The sequence below is a fragment of the Lagopus muta genome, chromosome 1 (assembly GCF_023343835.1).
Source record: "Lagopus muta isolate bLagMut1 chromosome 1, bLagMut1 primary, whole genome shotgun sequence".
NCBI lineage: Eukaryota > Metazoa > Chordata > Aves > Galliformes > Phasianidae > Lagopus > Lagopus muta.
The window spans coordinates 44,921,512-44,936,539 of NC_064433.1; the positions used below are offsets into that span (position 1 = coordinate 44,921,512).

Consider the following 15,028-nt stretch of genomic DNA (forward strand, 5'->3'; position numbering starts at 1 on the left):
ACAAGTCAAGGTCACCAGCAGCCCCATTTCTGAAGAAGCCTTTGCCTTCTCGCTCGTGTATTCTGATGCCTGATTTCACTTTGTGGTGCTCTTGTACATCTTTTGCCACAGTGTTCACTTTCCACACCTTTTATTTTCCTTTATAGTTTTCATGTAGGCAGTGAGACTGATTTCAGCTGTCCCTGACTTGCTGTTTATCTGTTACTGCTCTGCAGCTCAGCCAGGTTTGCATGGAGGCAAAGATGTGGTCAGCTTTGAGAAGAGCAACAACCCCCCCAGACAAACGAAGCTGGATTTCTGTGAGCCATCTCCATGGTTTGACTTTTTCTCATATGGAGAATGTTACCTCCCCACAGCAGCTTCTCCTCACCCTTAGCACGCTCTTCAGAGCAGGCATGAAGACCATATTGCTGGAATGTTGAAATCATTATATATTTATTACATACATGAGATATAAAAACAAATTACCAAAACAGTATCTTTTTTTTTTTTTTTTTTTTTAGTCCACAGGACTTTGAAAGAAAAATACATATGTAAAGCATATTGGTAGGCTTGTGGTTCTTATGATGTTGCATGTCTGCCTTTTCTTTCCTCTCATACTCATGAGCAAAATATACTATGCAGTGTGCTTCAAAGACGCTTTACAGAAAAGATATACTTTAGTGCTGAAAACTGCAGTCAACTGTGCTATATTCCATATGGGTGTTAATGTGGAAGTGTAGTGGCCATACATATTGCAAACAATATCACAGAAGAAAACGAATCGAGTGTTCGGTCTTAAATACTAACATAAAAATAAAATAAACTCCAGGCCCATCGTGAATCACTGGGTGGGGATATGTGAACGGCAGTCCTTTCCATTCTTCAGATCCACTCCTCCTGTGGGCAGTTTCCTACGCTGGCAATTTCATTTCCATTCCAAAGTCTCTTCTTTTTGTACTGACTGCCAAGTCCTGCCCACGGAGCCCAAGCGCTGGTCTGAAGCTGGGACTTCAGTGCAAATGCTTTCTATCCCTCAGACTGCACCCCGGGATGCTCCGAGTGGCCATGCCAGGCTGGTCCTTCCCTTTATGCCGTGCGTCTTCAGGAGTGCTTCTGTTTCAGGAAGGTTTTCAACCTCTTCTTTCCCAAACACAGTCTGGCCTTCCACACCATGAAGTGGCAGGTAGTAAAGTGCTTTATACAATGAAATATTTACAGGAGGCTGGGTTCATATTTTAACACTTCAAGGACAAAAGCTCAGAGACACTGCGTCCCACGGAGCCAGCTCTTCTCTGCCGAGGTGGCAGAGAACCGGCAGCCACCACACGTGCATGAGGGCAGAGGAATTCACATCACCCAGCAGGTCCACCCTCAAAAGCACAGGCAGGGAGCTGAGCCCCAAAACCTCTGACAGCATGGTGAGGTGAAGGGCAGCAGCACCCCACTCTCAGCCACGTGTTCCTGCTGCTCTGCAGCATCTTTTTGGAGCCCCTGGAAGTGACCCCAGATCCATCCTGGTGGCACTGGCAGTGGCTCATCACCTCTCATCTGGAGCCAAACCAAGAGTCGCCCTTCCTTCTCTTCCCCTCAACGCAACAAAACCTGGGCTCAGGGAGTGCCTTGCAAGGAAGCTACAGGCGAGTGAATGGGCATTGGCCAGGAAAGGTTAAATCAGTCAGCGCCTACAAATCGCATTGCCTCGCTACACGCTCTGGCGCTATTTTCTTATGTTCCAGTTTTCATCCTTGAGGCCTTCCCTCTGTGAAGGCTCTTGCATTCTGCGCATGAAGAAATGCCCTAGTTGGCCACATGTATCTAGTTGCAGTCTCTTTTTAACATCTCCAGGACCTTTCTCCCAAGAGCCGACTTCCACTGGTGGACAAAGCTTTTCATGTTGACGATGAGCCTGCCTGTCCGGACATCCTCGTGTCCTGCCACCAGGTACTCCAAGCCTGCAAACCAGCAAAGTGGTCAGGGTCTGCGCAGCACTGTGTTTGGGGGAAGGGCTATTAATGCTACCTGGGTGCAATTAATGTACTAGTGCTTTGGAATATGCATATAAAGGAGAAGAATATGAGGGTAGCCAGGCGCAATATTATCAGGATTATCACAGAAGCGGTTGAGATTTGGCTCAGGATGCCTGAACTGACTTCTGCCTTTCTGACATGCAGAAGCCAAGGCTCAGGCAGAGATCAGCACAGTGGGAGGGCAGCTGCTCTGGAACATTGTGCTGTGCTCACACTGGCTTGTGCTCATCCCTGGGGACACAAAGTCCCCACAGTTCTGTGCACTCCAGCCTCCCTCTTGCTGTGCCAGAAGGATGAGCACCTGGACAGGCTCAGAGCCCTCCTCACCTGCAGCACTGGAGTGGAAAGCTGCTCCTGACTCTAGGGCATAACTCACAGGGATCCCAGAGCCACACAGGGACTCCCAGCCCCTCCACCGGGCGCAGCAGGCACTCTGCTCATGTTTTCTTGGGCTTTTGTTTTGCTGCTCAGAATAAAGGGAGGCAGTGGCAAGGGGACAGTGTCCCCTAGTTAAAGGTTAAGTATGTTTTTCTTTAATTCAATACAATTTGTTATCTGCTTCATCTGAGCTTCTGGGCACACACATCCTCTCTTCTGCCAAGTAAACACAGGAAATTTGCATGGCAGGAGCAGCCTATGCAAGACCTTCATTTTGGCTGTGTCAATCCTGCTGCTGTAAACATCACTTCTTAAGGGCTCCTAAATCTCTTAAGAAAAAAATGTGACCCACATTTTCAGAGGGAAAGCTAATTATTGCTTTGGCTGCTGATTCTCTTTCAAGAGGAACATTCATCCTTCCAGATTTTCAGTCTGACTTTACAGCACTGAAAAGATAAAATACACAACAGAGATGCCACAGCCAGACTGGAGGCTGCTTTGTCTGCACTGTTAGCAAGGAGAGCTCCTCTTGTGCATGTGTGAGGGACTAGGAAGTTAGCAAGGGCTACTGCTTCCTGCAGATGGCCAAGACATCACAACCTCCCTCTGCACTCCCCAAAGGCCAGCCTGTTTCCTCATAGGCCCCTTGGCACATTTGTCATCTGGAAGCAGCCTGTGGAGATCTGTTAGATGTTCAGAGGTTCTGTTTTTTGCCAGAACTTTTAAGAGCTTACCCTCCATTTGGTGTCACTTCAGCACTGTGAAACAGTAAAAATATGTTTTGCTTTCTTCTACTTTTATCTTTCATCTCTATGTTTTTAGGAGATGTGATTTCCATTACAGCTAATGTCAAGAAATTATTTCATGTCAGCTTGGCTTTCTATCCTGCTGTTGATGGTTTATTCATCTGGAGGTCATAAGCTCTTACTCTGAGAGAGGGCTAACTTTGCTGTTATGGTATTGCCAACTATCCAGAAATGAATGTGTTAGCTAAAAGTGAGATTTAAAAAAGTATTTGGGATTGTTTTTTTTTTCTTTCTCCTTTGAAGTGATTCATTCTTTAAGATGCACTCAGGTATGTTTTCAAGTTTTCTCCCAGAACCAAGAGATTCCCCAAGCTTCACAGATGCTTTTGAATATGAAAGCTGAAATGAATTTGTACTGATGGGATTCCAACAACTGCACCTCCACTGCTCTGCTGACACCCAAGTGGCTGTGACCTTAATGGGCTGTGTGTTCACTGCTCTATTCTCTGCTGGGGAAACCAGGGAAGCTCCTCTGAAGCTTATGGTGTCACAGGGCTGGGTGTCAGGTGCGGGGCTGCTGTGTGCAGCAGACAGTTTCTGTAGCTTTCCTCCAGGTTTGTGTTAAGGCAGCCATGTTGTGTGCATTTGCTTTGCGTATGGAAAATTAAAATAGCAGATTTATGATGTTTTACCACTATCCAAAGTCTTGCTGTGCTCCAGCAGTGAAGTCCTGCTCAGTGCTGCTGATCTCTCTGACCCTTGCACCTGAGGAGACCTCCTGACTGCAGCTGTACTATCAGAGCCTTCAAAGCCAAAAGCAGTCGCTTCGGTGGACATGAAAGAAGACAGCAAATACCTCATAAATGAATAACCTTCCTGCATGCCCAGCCTAGCAAGGAGCCCCTTCCCCCTGAAGGAAGCTCTCAAAGATGCACACGTAGAATAAGTCTCAGCACTGAAGTCAGTGCTTCAACCAGTGATTTCCAGGTGAAGTATGCACCTTATAGAAAGAAAATCTTTTATCCAAATTAGTTGGTAACTCTTGGCTTATCTCGGAGTTGTAAAGAAAGGTGTGTCAACTGGATCTTAGTTTTGCTCTGTTAAAGAAAACCTGGAGTATGCATTTCCCTGTTCCTACTGCATACTGCGTGCACTGTTTACCCACCACTGATTACACTTCATTTCAATGAAAGATGAGGAAAAGCTGTGAAGCCAAAGCCTCACACAGCATAAGAGAGCCTCTTCTGAAAGTTGAAGACGTGAATTAATGTTACTTTGCAAGTTGCATCTTCCCTTGTGATTAGATTCTATCTTCAGTAAAATGTCATGCCTAAGATTAGATTTAAATGCACTTTTATGGATTCAAATTAGCATTAGTTTTAAAAAGATATGTCACATATTCATGGCACAGTATGCATCTAACTCTTGTGGGAATACACCTACTCTAATAAAGCTGCAGTGCTGTTACTATGCTTCATGAAGAGCGATTGTACGTTTAAAAATCTACAGAATGAAGCGTATTTTTTGCTTCAAAATTCAAATTGGATAGAGTTTGATGCTGGAACCCAAATGATGTAAATGCCAAGAATTTAATCAACATTAGGCTGTAGCTTAAACTCATCAGCATAAGGGGATGAAAAGGGGAGCATAAGAGGATGAAATCTGTGGGAGTGTGGAGGAGATGTACTTCCCAGGAGTCAAACCTACCAGGATTGAGGATTGGACAGGTGCAGCCTCTGTTAGTCCAGGACTCAGGGTAGAGCGTTCTCTTACCCCGCAGGATCTTCAGCTTTGTAGACTTCAAGACTTTCTTGATCTTCACATTGACCTCTGCATGGGAGCCCTTGTCATGAGCTGACAAGATCTTTGTCTTTATCACTGGGAAGACATGAATTAAAAAACCAGGAATATATAAACTATTTAAAGTCTGGGTGAAACAGTGAGAGCAATGATTTCATTACACTGGATTTAGCCCAATGCTTCTTGCATCAAAACTTGCAAAGGCCAAATTTTCCCCCTTGGCAAAGACTTCTGCTTCTTAAGCACTTTTGGAAATCAAGAGGAAAGCCCTGGTTTTAAGGATGAGCATTGAGGCTTTGCAGGGCTTGGCAGTTGGTAGTGCTGTCCCCATCCTGCCCTGGTCCTCCCTCTTTGCAGAACTGCCACAGCAACACAGAGTGGCAAAGACCGAGATGTTGGTGGGGACTGAGGCAATCTTGAGCTCACAGATACCCACAGGCACACCCCAACCAATTTCCTGTGTAGGATGGAGTTAGAACTGGGGCACCGTGTATCTGCTGGCAGCCCAGGCACAGCAAAGTGTCAGGGCCCAGGTCCCACACACCAGTCACCTCCAGACCATGCTGATGTCCACAGTGGTGCTTTACTCAGCACTGCATGTTATGAAGGTCCACAAAGACGATCACAAGGCTGGAGCACCTCCCCTATGAAAACAGGCTGAGGGAGCTGGGCTTGTTCAGCCTGCAGAAAAGAAGGTGACCTCACTGCAGCCTTTCAGTACCCAAAGGGAGCCTACAAACAGGAGGCAACTCTTCAGAACAGTAGATAATGGCAGGACAAGGGGAAATGGTTTTAAGTTGAAGGAGAGAAGATTTAGTTTGGATGTCGGGGGAAGTTCTTTACTATGACAGTGGTGAGGTGCTGGAACAAGTTACCCAGAGAGGTTGTGGAAGCCCTGTCCCTGGAGGTGTTCAAGGCGAGGTTGTATGGGGGCCTGGGCAGCCTGGTCTAGTATGAAATGAGGAGGTTGGTGGCCCTGCGTGTGACAGGGGGTCCTTGAGGTCCCTTCCAACCTGGGCCATTCTGTGATTCTTTGATTCGGTGATTATGAAGCACAGGGAAACCTTTCCTTCTACAGCACTTGCAGTGGGCCCCATAATTCATCTTTCTCCAGCTGAGCTGACACCTTGCATGTTGAGTGATGAAAGGGCAGCAAGCCTGAGTGCACTTTAGATAAGATTTATGAACTTGGCTTTTTTGTGCTTTTTAAAAAATTATTATTTCTTATCTTCTGCAAGATTAAAACTCAGTGACTGTCACAGCCAGAAAGCAAAGCAAAGCAAAATCAGATTTTTTCTGACATCACTAAGCCAGGGCTATATTTCAACAACTGGCGGCCCCTTGAACTTCCCTTTGTGGGCTGCTCCGCAGAGCACCGCAGCACGGATTATCTCCCTGCTCATTTTCAGCTTTAGTGCAAGATGAAACAGGTGCAAGAAGCCTCTGGAAAGCTATGATGGGAGGGAGTGCTGCACAAAGCAGTCCTTACTCTGCAGCAGTACAAAGGAGGTGCTTTGCCAGAACAAACCGGAGAGGTCTAGGGAAACAAGGTATCTCCTCTCATTCCCTGAAATCCAACGTGCTACGCCCACATAGGTGATTTCCATCACCCTACTGCAACAGCTCAGCTTTGCTGACAGGACAAAGCTCCTGGTGGCTGCCAGTGACATTTTTTTCCATATAATGTCTTTGGTGGTTATCACTGTCCCTCTTTCCACTCAGTGTAATTCATATTTGGCAATTTCTACACTGTTTGGGAGGCAGCTGGTCTGTAAGAGCGACTCTTCAGTGACTATTCGGTGACTTGTTTTCAGTATCAGTGCCTTCTACTCTGCCTTGGATCCAGAGAGCAGGCACTCTCAAGGCACTTACAGCTCTTGCATTCCCATGATTTCAGCACAAGTGCACTTTGGAAGCAAGAGGAACGAGATGGTTCACCCAGTGTGACAAGGCACCACGATATCTGCATGCTTTTGGAGAGGCAAAGTTCTGTCCCTATACTAAATAGCCCAAGAATTTGCAGGGCTGGCATGCTCCATTGCTGAGAACATGCTGAGATGCATGGGAATACATAGGCTTTGGGCCTTCATTATCCCCCATACAGTGACAACATCATCAGTGTATGAATGCTAAAGTTTGCTTCCAGACTGCTGCTCCCCTCTGGCAAGTTGCAAAGAAAGAGTTGCTCAGCACTATACTCCTGTAGAATCTCCTGCACACCTCCATCACCTACCACAACTCACCATAGGTATACTTCATCCCACAGAAGACCTTGGAGTTGCCCAAAACTTGCTCTTTACACTCACATTTACCTGTGGGAAGAAAACAAAGCAAACAGATGTGGATTGTACTTCCCAGTGGGGATCTTTGCAGAGATCCTGGGGTTTGGGGGAGCAGAAGTGTCTGCTACCATCCAGGAGAGTTACGTGGCCCTGGCTGGGGAGAAAAGGGCATGCTGGAGGTGGCTGCTGCCTCATGGCCCAGCCTCAATGCTACAGGAGGGATTTGGCTGCATCACTGGGATCTGCTAGGGGTTTTTACGTGGTCCACAACCCCCTCAACATGCCCTGTTCTCAGATCTGGGCTGAACATAGCCTTAGTCTGAGGGCAATTATTCCTTGTTTACAATTTGAAGAGAAGGGAAACAAAGACTTCATTATGTGGTCTCAGGATGCAAATAACATGCATGTCTTTTCCTGTGGTATTTTCCACAGTGTAATGTCCCAGACACAATTTTAGAAAGAAACACTGCCGAGGTTAAGGCAGATTAATGACTTCCGTGATCTCAGAACAAAGAATAACATGTTATACTTATTTACGTTTCAGATTAAGTTGCCCAGACAAATGATGGAGTTTTCCCCTCAATTAACTCAATTATCCTATCCTCAAGATTTTTATTGTGTTGCTTTCTGCAAATGCAGGAAATTATACCTGCCCTGCTTGTGTGCAGTGGTTTTGAAGGAGGACGTGGCTGTCACCAGCCTGTGCAGTGCCGTGGGGCCAGGCTGCTTCACCGCAGCACTGCAGCTCCAGCACTGCCTTGTCCAACCTAGCAGGGCTGGGGAGAAGGAATTCCACAGTCGGACCTGCAGCTGGAGTACAGGCAAGTTCTCACTGCACCCTCAGTGCAGCTGCTGCATGCTGGTGTGGGACATCTCAGTGGGAGGGATGTGGGAGCACGTGGGAGCACGTGGGGCTGTGGTCCTACCGGAGTGCCTCAGAGCCGAGAAGCCCTGCTCATCCTCCCATCCCCAGGCGGGCTTGCTCTCGTTGAGTGCTGGCTGGAAGGGCAGCACTTCTTGCTGCCAGCTCGCATCTGCACTGCTGGGGGAAAGGAAGAGGGTCAGCCATCCTCCTGCCACTGGCAGAAAGCACTCATAACTCATGGCCCATCCTTGCAGCTCTGCCACACATCTCATTGTTAAACATACACAGCTGAAAGAGATGACTTTGGAAAATGAGCAGGTTGAGGGTTGCCAGAGTGGGTTGTGAATCCATTTTTGGTTTAAAATGTGCAACAGGGATTTCTCTGCTAAAAATATTATCCCTATGGCAAAAAGGCATCCTATGAGATCCAGACACTGGGGTGTCATTCACATGTTCTGCCTCTAGAAATCAGAGCTTGACTGTCCAGTGCAGTCAATGCAAACTGAGTTGTAACAGCAGCAACATTTAGCTATGGTCTCTGGGTGCTCAGGTCTCCCTGCGGACCTTATTTTGCTCATGGAGAGGAAAAAACTGTGGAGGGCATGAAAAACACCTGCTCTGTTCACACCAGCACCAAGTGCCAGCAGTGCCACCACGCCAGTGTCCAGCACCCAAAGGAGTCACAGCATCAATGTCCCCTCCTCCCCCAATCCCTGGCAGTGCTGACTACTTGGCTGAACAGGTGCTGTCAGATGGCACATAAACCAGGCAGGAGCAGTACCTGCCTGGGGTCTGGGGGGCAGCTGGAGCCCCCACTCACCTGCTGCTGCTGCTGCTGCTGTGGCAATCGCCAGTGAGAGGGTGGCAGCTCCGGGCACAGTTGCAGGGCTGGCAGCCGCCAGCACCAAAGCCCCAGTATCCGGGCAGGCAGCGGTCACAGCGTGGCCCTGCCACACCAGGCTTGCAGGGGCAGTCACCGGTGCTGGGGTCACAGAAGGTGCGGGGGCCCAGGGGGAGCGCGGCCGATCCCAGTGGGTGGCAGGAGCAGGCTGTGAGGACACCATGGTGTTAGTCATATGGCAACAACGACTCGCTGGCCAACTGAAGGTTGAACACCCTGCTCCTGATGGCTGTTTAATCAAAGGAGTGCAAAAAGCACATCTCTTAAAGCCATTGTTTCAAAATGTGAAAGCAGATAACATTGCCAGGCATCACTGGGCTATGTGAATCATTCCACTTCGGTGATCTGAACGATGAAAAAAATAAAAATCCCCCCTGAAATACTGCTGCCTAAATCTCAATTTACATAAAAACTGAATTTCCTGAGAAAATTTTCATTTGGAGGGAAATTTTTTACCAAATGCTAATGCAAATATTTTTGCTTTGCAACTACGAAGACAATAGAAGAGAAGAGCCATTACGTGTTACAGAACCTCACTTTCTCTTAAAATACTTACTGCTGTGCAATTACATTTCATTTTGTTCTGGTGACGCGCTTGTGGTTTCAGGGCTTTGACATATCTGGAGCGCAGTTTCAAAATATGAAAGGATGAGTTAATATTGGCAGTCAATTTAGAGAAGACTGCAAATCCAAAATCTTTGCTAAAGTAATCCCCAAATTTTCCCCGCCCTTTCCATTCCCAAACAAATATAATTATATAAAATTAAAAGATTAGAAAGCCTCTCCACAAACTGCATAACTAGCTGCAGGCAGTGAACGCTGGTACCTTTAATAGCATAGTTTTCAATGGCGCTCAGTGAGAGCTGCATACCTTTCTCCTGAAGCCTGTGAAATGTTTTACACCTGACACATGTATCCAAATGCTCTATTTTCCTCCTAGATGCAGAGAGTATTTATGGCATTCCTCAGCCCCTCCAGGGGAAATAGCAAGCACTTGACGCTCTCCGTGCTCAGAGAGAGACTCAGTCCTATCTTGGTTGAGTTTCAGCTGAGTTTCACTGCTGGTCCTCTCAGTGCTGATGCTTTATACAAATCAGTCAATGCTTTCTTACCTTTTTTTTTTTTTTCCCTAATGGAAAATTTAATGGTGATAGCAACACTAATGGTGAGAAGAAAACACTGAATTTACAAAAGTTGATATAGAAAACACAGCAGTGAGCTTACAGGGGACTGCAGGCAATGAAAAATGAGAACATAGTTAGCTGTATGCTTTAACTGGAGCCACAGAGAGGTGTTGTAAGAATGGGCCATTTCCACATGGCTGTGCAGCCCCCATCCTTCCTGACTGCTCCTGACCCACTGCCAGACAGCCACCCACTGTCCACTGACTGACAGAGAGTTTCAGATTTTGGATCCTGAGTCCTGGGGCAGAGGGCCTTATGCTGACCGGAGGTGCAAGCATAAGGCACAAGTTTCAGTGTGAGGTTTGGGGACAGCACAGAGCTAACACACCATGGCCATCCCACTAGTAAGGGCTAGGACTAGGAGAAACCTGCCACAATTCCATCTGTTTATTCTCCCTTCCACTCATAAGCAGTATCATTAACATGGCAGTCAACCCAGCTCATTCAGTACTGAGAGCCCAGGAAGACCAATTGGCCAACCTGCATACATCAACCCCATGTTGCTTCAAATGCACTCATTGAGCAGTTTCCTGAACTGTCTTGTCTGTTCAGCTTAGAAAATAAAGCCCTTGGCATACACTGACACAGCACTTTGGACTATTAAAGAAGTGTAGAAGCTTATCTGCAGTAGTACCTATTTGGTATGGTAGCAGCATCACACAAAATTGCTTTGGGCACATCCTAAGTACACTGAAGTCACTTCATCCCTGGGCTCTAATTTTGCATTTTCCTTCTTCATCAAAAATGGCACTTCTCACTGCACCACATGGTTACATCTGGTATGAGATTTCTGTGCCTGTGTGAAGAAACAACTGCCTGTCCCCACACCCCAACAGGGACTGAAAGGCAGTGAGACCAGTGGGCTGCGTTTTGCCCCCTAGCCGTTGGCCATCTAACCTTTGGATATGACAAATATTTACCCTCAAAAGCCTACAGTTTCAAAGCAAAAATTAAACTTGCCAATTATAAAAGCTGATTTATTATCTGCAATCGTAGTGTTGCTGAAGCTTCATGGGGAAGTAAAGAAAAGGACAGATAGGTATGACAGGGGGCAAGTCATCAGATTGCTCTTGTAAAGGGCAGAATGTCTTCTATCTGCTGCACATTCACTCCTAGGCAAATATAATATACACTCTTCACCTACACGAATCTTTAAAGAATCCTTAAAGATTATGGCTTAACAACTCTCTTATTTACTTTGACTTTGGCATTCTCAAATTTTCATTGCTGCTCCACAGTTGAGCAATAACAGCGCTGTGAGCCAGAAGCAAGCAGGCAATGCTGTGGCCTTTCTGAAAGAATAACTGGGCATCCCCCTTGTCCCTCGTTATTGCAAACCACGGCACGGTCCTTGGAAATGTTCCAGCCGAGGGCTGTAATCAGTCTTATATAATTTAATTTAACAGTCATTAACCATTCACTGTTCAGCTGGAGCTACAACAAATAGCCCTAACCTGCTCCAGGGTCTGGAAAATGCTGTGGTGGGGGAAAAAACCACCCCTGCTCTACAGTCTGGCCAGGGCAGCTCTGAGGGAGTTCATAGGCAGCACACTGGGTGTGTTGGGTTGGCTGCAGTGTCACCCTCATGGGCAGCCCCAAATCAGCCAGAGGGAACCCAATAGGGAAACCATGGAGAGTCCTAGGGAGACGAAGAGTTTCAGTGCCCAGAGAGAAATGGTTTCTGTGTTCACAGTATCACAGTCTCTGCAGGGACAGCATCAGATGCTCCCTGCATTTTCATGGAAGCAGTCTTTGCCAGGGAAAGTTGTCTCCCTGGAATGATTGAGTACTTTATACTCTGAAGTTTGTAAATACTGAAAAAAGTGCAAGAGGTTTAAGTGCAGGATTTAAATGTGTTTTTTACTAACAAGATTCTAAAACAAAAATTCTTTGCATAAGTTCTGGCAATAATTACCAAGGGAAAGGATCTGTACACAAGTATGTAGAGACCTTAAAAAGCAACTATATCCACTGTCTAAAAAACAAACTTGTGTACATACTACAGCAGTGAAACAATTATTTACACAAGTAATGAAGATCTGTGGTCAGTTCTGCTTTTGTAGAGAGACCAGGTCTGTAAAAAAGCCAATTCAGCTGTGGCTGCTTCTCTTTGCAGAGAGTAAGTGATAGAAAGGGGAAAGCCCCCTGTGAGAAGCTGGGAGGGCTTGAATTGCCACAGGGATGAGCCTCAGTCCAGGAGAGGATGGAAGTGGCAATGTCTGGCCCCTGCAAGTAGATGCAAAACTGAACATTTGGCTTAGCCAGGTGCTGTGCAATGTCCCCAGTGTGCTGTAGGGATTCTGTGTGCCCCATGGTGCATCACCACTGCCTACAGCATTCCCTGGAGCTATTCTGGAGTGCTGCTTTGGCTTGGGAAAGATTTAATTTTCACATGTGGGCTGCCTTTGGTCTCGACCCCTGGTGTTATACCTTCTGCAATGTCACTTCACTTGTGTTCCAGCTTCTCCTTCCATACCCACCTGCTGCTGCGTAGGCAATGCACCCTGCTTCTGGGGTCATGGCAACAACTAAACAAGGAAGCATGCAAGCATGATGCAGCTCTTGCTTTCCAAAAATAGTGGGAGAGTCAATGAATCATCTTTCTTTCCCTGTCCCCAGCCTACAGGGATTCTTGGGACAGATTTGTCAACAGCATCTGCAGGCTTTTGTCCTGCAAATCTCATCATCGCTTTTTGGAAACAGCATCAATGAGGGAATTAAAATTGAATACTGCTGAGAGCTTCCCATCCCTCGCTGAAGCAAGAAGATCGCTCCAAGTCGGAGCAGGAAGATCTCACCTTTGACAGCCTCCTACTTAGCAGAAGCCTTACATCAGTAAGAGGTTGCTGACTTACGTTTGCAAGCATCTGGGGCAGAGAAGGGCTTTCGCAGGTCTCGGTAGAAGCCTGGCTTGCAGCGCTGGCAGTGCTGTCCCTCTGTGTTGTGCTGACAGTTGTCGCAGACACCACCACTGCGGTTGCCCGACGCCAGCCACGCATCCATGTCAAAGTGACAGGTGTCGGCATGCCCATTACACTTGCACGCTGGGATGAAGCCAAAGAGAACAGAAAGATTTGTCAAAGCAGTGAAAATTGTTTATAGAAAAGAGGCAAAAAGCTGAACCACATTTTGGAATGGCACATCTGCCCTTCAAGTGCATGAGGATACTTCGCGTTTTCATCCACCCACAGAAATGACATGTAAGCTGGCCACGTACACTGACACTCTCGGGGGGCTCCAGTTTTGCCATCAGCAGCCTGCCAAGGGCGGTCGTTGTAGAGCGGGGCACAGTGCTGGCAGTGAGGTCCTGCAGTGTTGTGCTTGCACATGCACTTCCCATGAACCTGGTGGGAAAAAGAGAGTGGAGGTCATTCACAGCAGTGCCTGGGCACAAGGGCTGCGACGTCAACCCAGTGCAAGGACATAGGCTGGGAGGAAGGCTAGCACTGGGCCTGCTGACTGGTGCAGCCAAAGGTGGGTATTCTGCATTTATACCTTCAGTTAGATTAACATTTCTATGTCATATATGTCATTATATCACGTAATCACATCTCTTTTTTCTTTTTTTTTAATTTTCTTTGAGGTTTATAGGGATCTTTAGCAGGGGGTTTCCAATCCCCACATGGACTTCCAGGAGACATTAAAAGAAGCCGAGGTCCAAAGCATCCTTGGGAACACTGAAAAACCTTTCTTTTTTCTCCCTCCCAAACAGTACAACACCAATGTACCACTGCAGCAGCAGCGGTCACAACCTCAGGGTCAATCGCCAATGTCAACAAGCAGAAGAAAAAAGAAATTAGAACCTCAGGACACAGATACCTAATGTCCTAGGCAGAGGTTTTGCAGCACAAGGGAAGATCCAGAGATAGCACAAAGACCATGAGGGACGGTCAGACATCTCTGTGACAGATAGGTAATTGAACAGCTAGAAAACACAGTCCAAGGGGGTAATTAGAGATGAAAAGACAGCATGGTAAGCTTGGTGCCAGCTGCCCTGTCAGCTGCTGGCATTAATCACGCTGCTGGCAAACGCAAAGAAAACAGGACGCAGCCAGAGGGCAAGAGCAGCCCGGCCGCCCCCAGACATGACGAAATGGAGCTCTGGAGCAGCTGAACACCTCCCAGCCCACTGGGCTCACAGTGGAGGGAGAGGCTGGAGCGCGGCCTGGCTGCAGCTTGGCACGCTCAGCCCCAGCCCACAGCTCGTAGCGAGGACACCGTCGTCACGGCTCCTTGGAGAGGCTGGTGGCCTGCCTCATCCAGGGGAGTGTGGTGGATCGCTGCGTCCCACAGCGACTGCGCCGGCTGCCTGTGCTGCTGGCTCTTTGGCAGTGCGGTTCCACTGACAGCTTGGGCTGGATCGAGGAGCACAGGTGCTGTGTGCAGCCGTCAAACCCAGAGGGCCGTCATGCTGTGGTCACGGGTAAAATGGTTCCTGCTTCTGTTCATTCCAGAAGCATTTTGCTCTGTTTGGTTTCACTCAGGGAACTTCAGCTGCAAGCCTCCCCATCAGCAGGTCTCATCAGCTGCATTCTGCCTTGCTGTTCTGCTGCCACTTCTCTTGCCAGCTGAGAAAGCCACAATACAGGGGAGGCAACAACTGGGATCACGTCCTCCTGCCACAATGTCTGATGCAGATTTCACAACAGTGCTCTTTCTAAATGCATAGGCTGCTGCTGAGACTCACCGTGAACTGCTCCTGTCAGAAACACGGACAGTAAATGGAAGAGGAGAGGACCTTAAGTATGCAGTAAACAACTCCTGTGTGTTGCGTAGGTGCACACGCATGCAGACTGCAAATGCCCCTCACTGATGACAACTTTCTGGCTGTTTCCTTTTAATAAATACATTTCAGGTAATGTC

General features: G+C 47.4%; 1 protein-coding gene across 1 annotated transcript in view; it reads right to left on the reverse strand.

The window, feature by feature from the left end:
• Nucleotides 1-289: 289 nt before the first annotated feature.
• The window catches only part of NTN4 (netrin 4), a 35,840-nt gene continuing 21,101 nt past the window's right edge, over nt 290-15,028 (reverse strand). The window contains 7 exon segments of the mRNA XM_048965040.1: nt 290-1,934; nt 4,841-5,011; nt 7,177-7,245; nt 8,142-8,257; nt 8,901-9,129; nt 13,021-13,209; nt 13,383-13,509. Coding sequence (XP_048820997.1) covers nt 1,798-1,934; nt 4,841-5,011; nt 7,177-7,245; nt 8,142-8,257; nt 8,901-9,129; nt 13,021-13,209; nt 13,383-13,509 — 1,038 coding nt within the window. The 3' untranslated portion in view covers nt 290-1,797.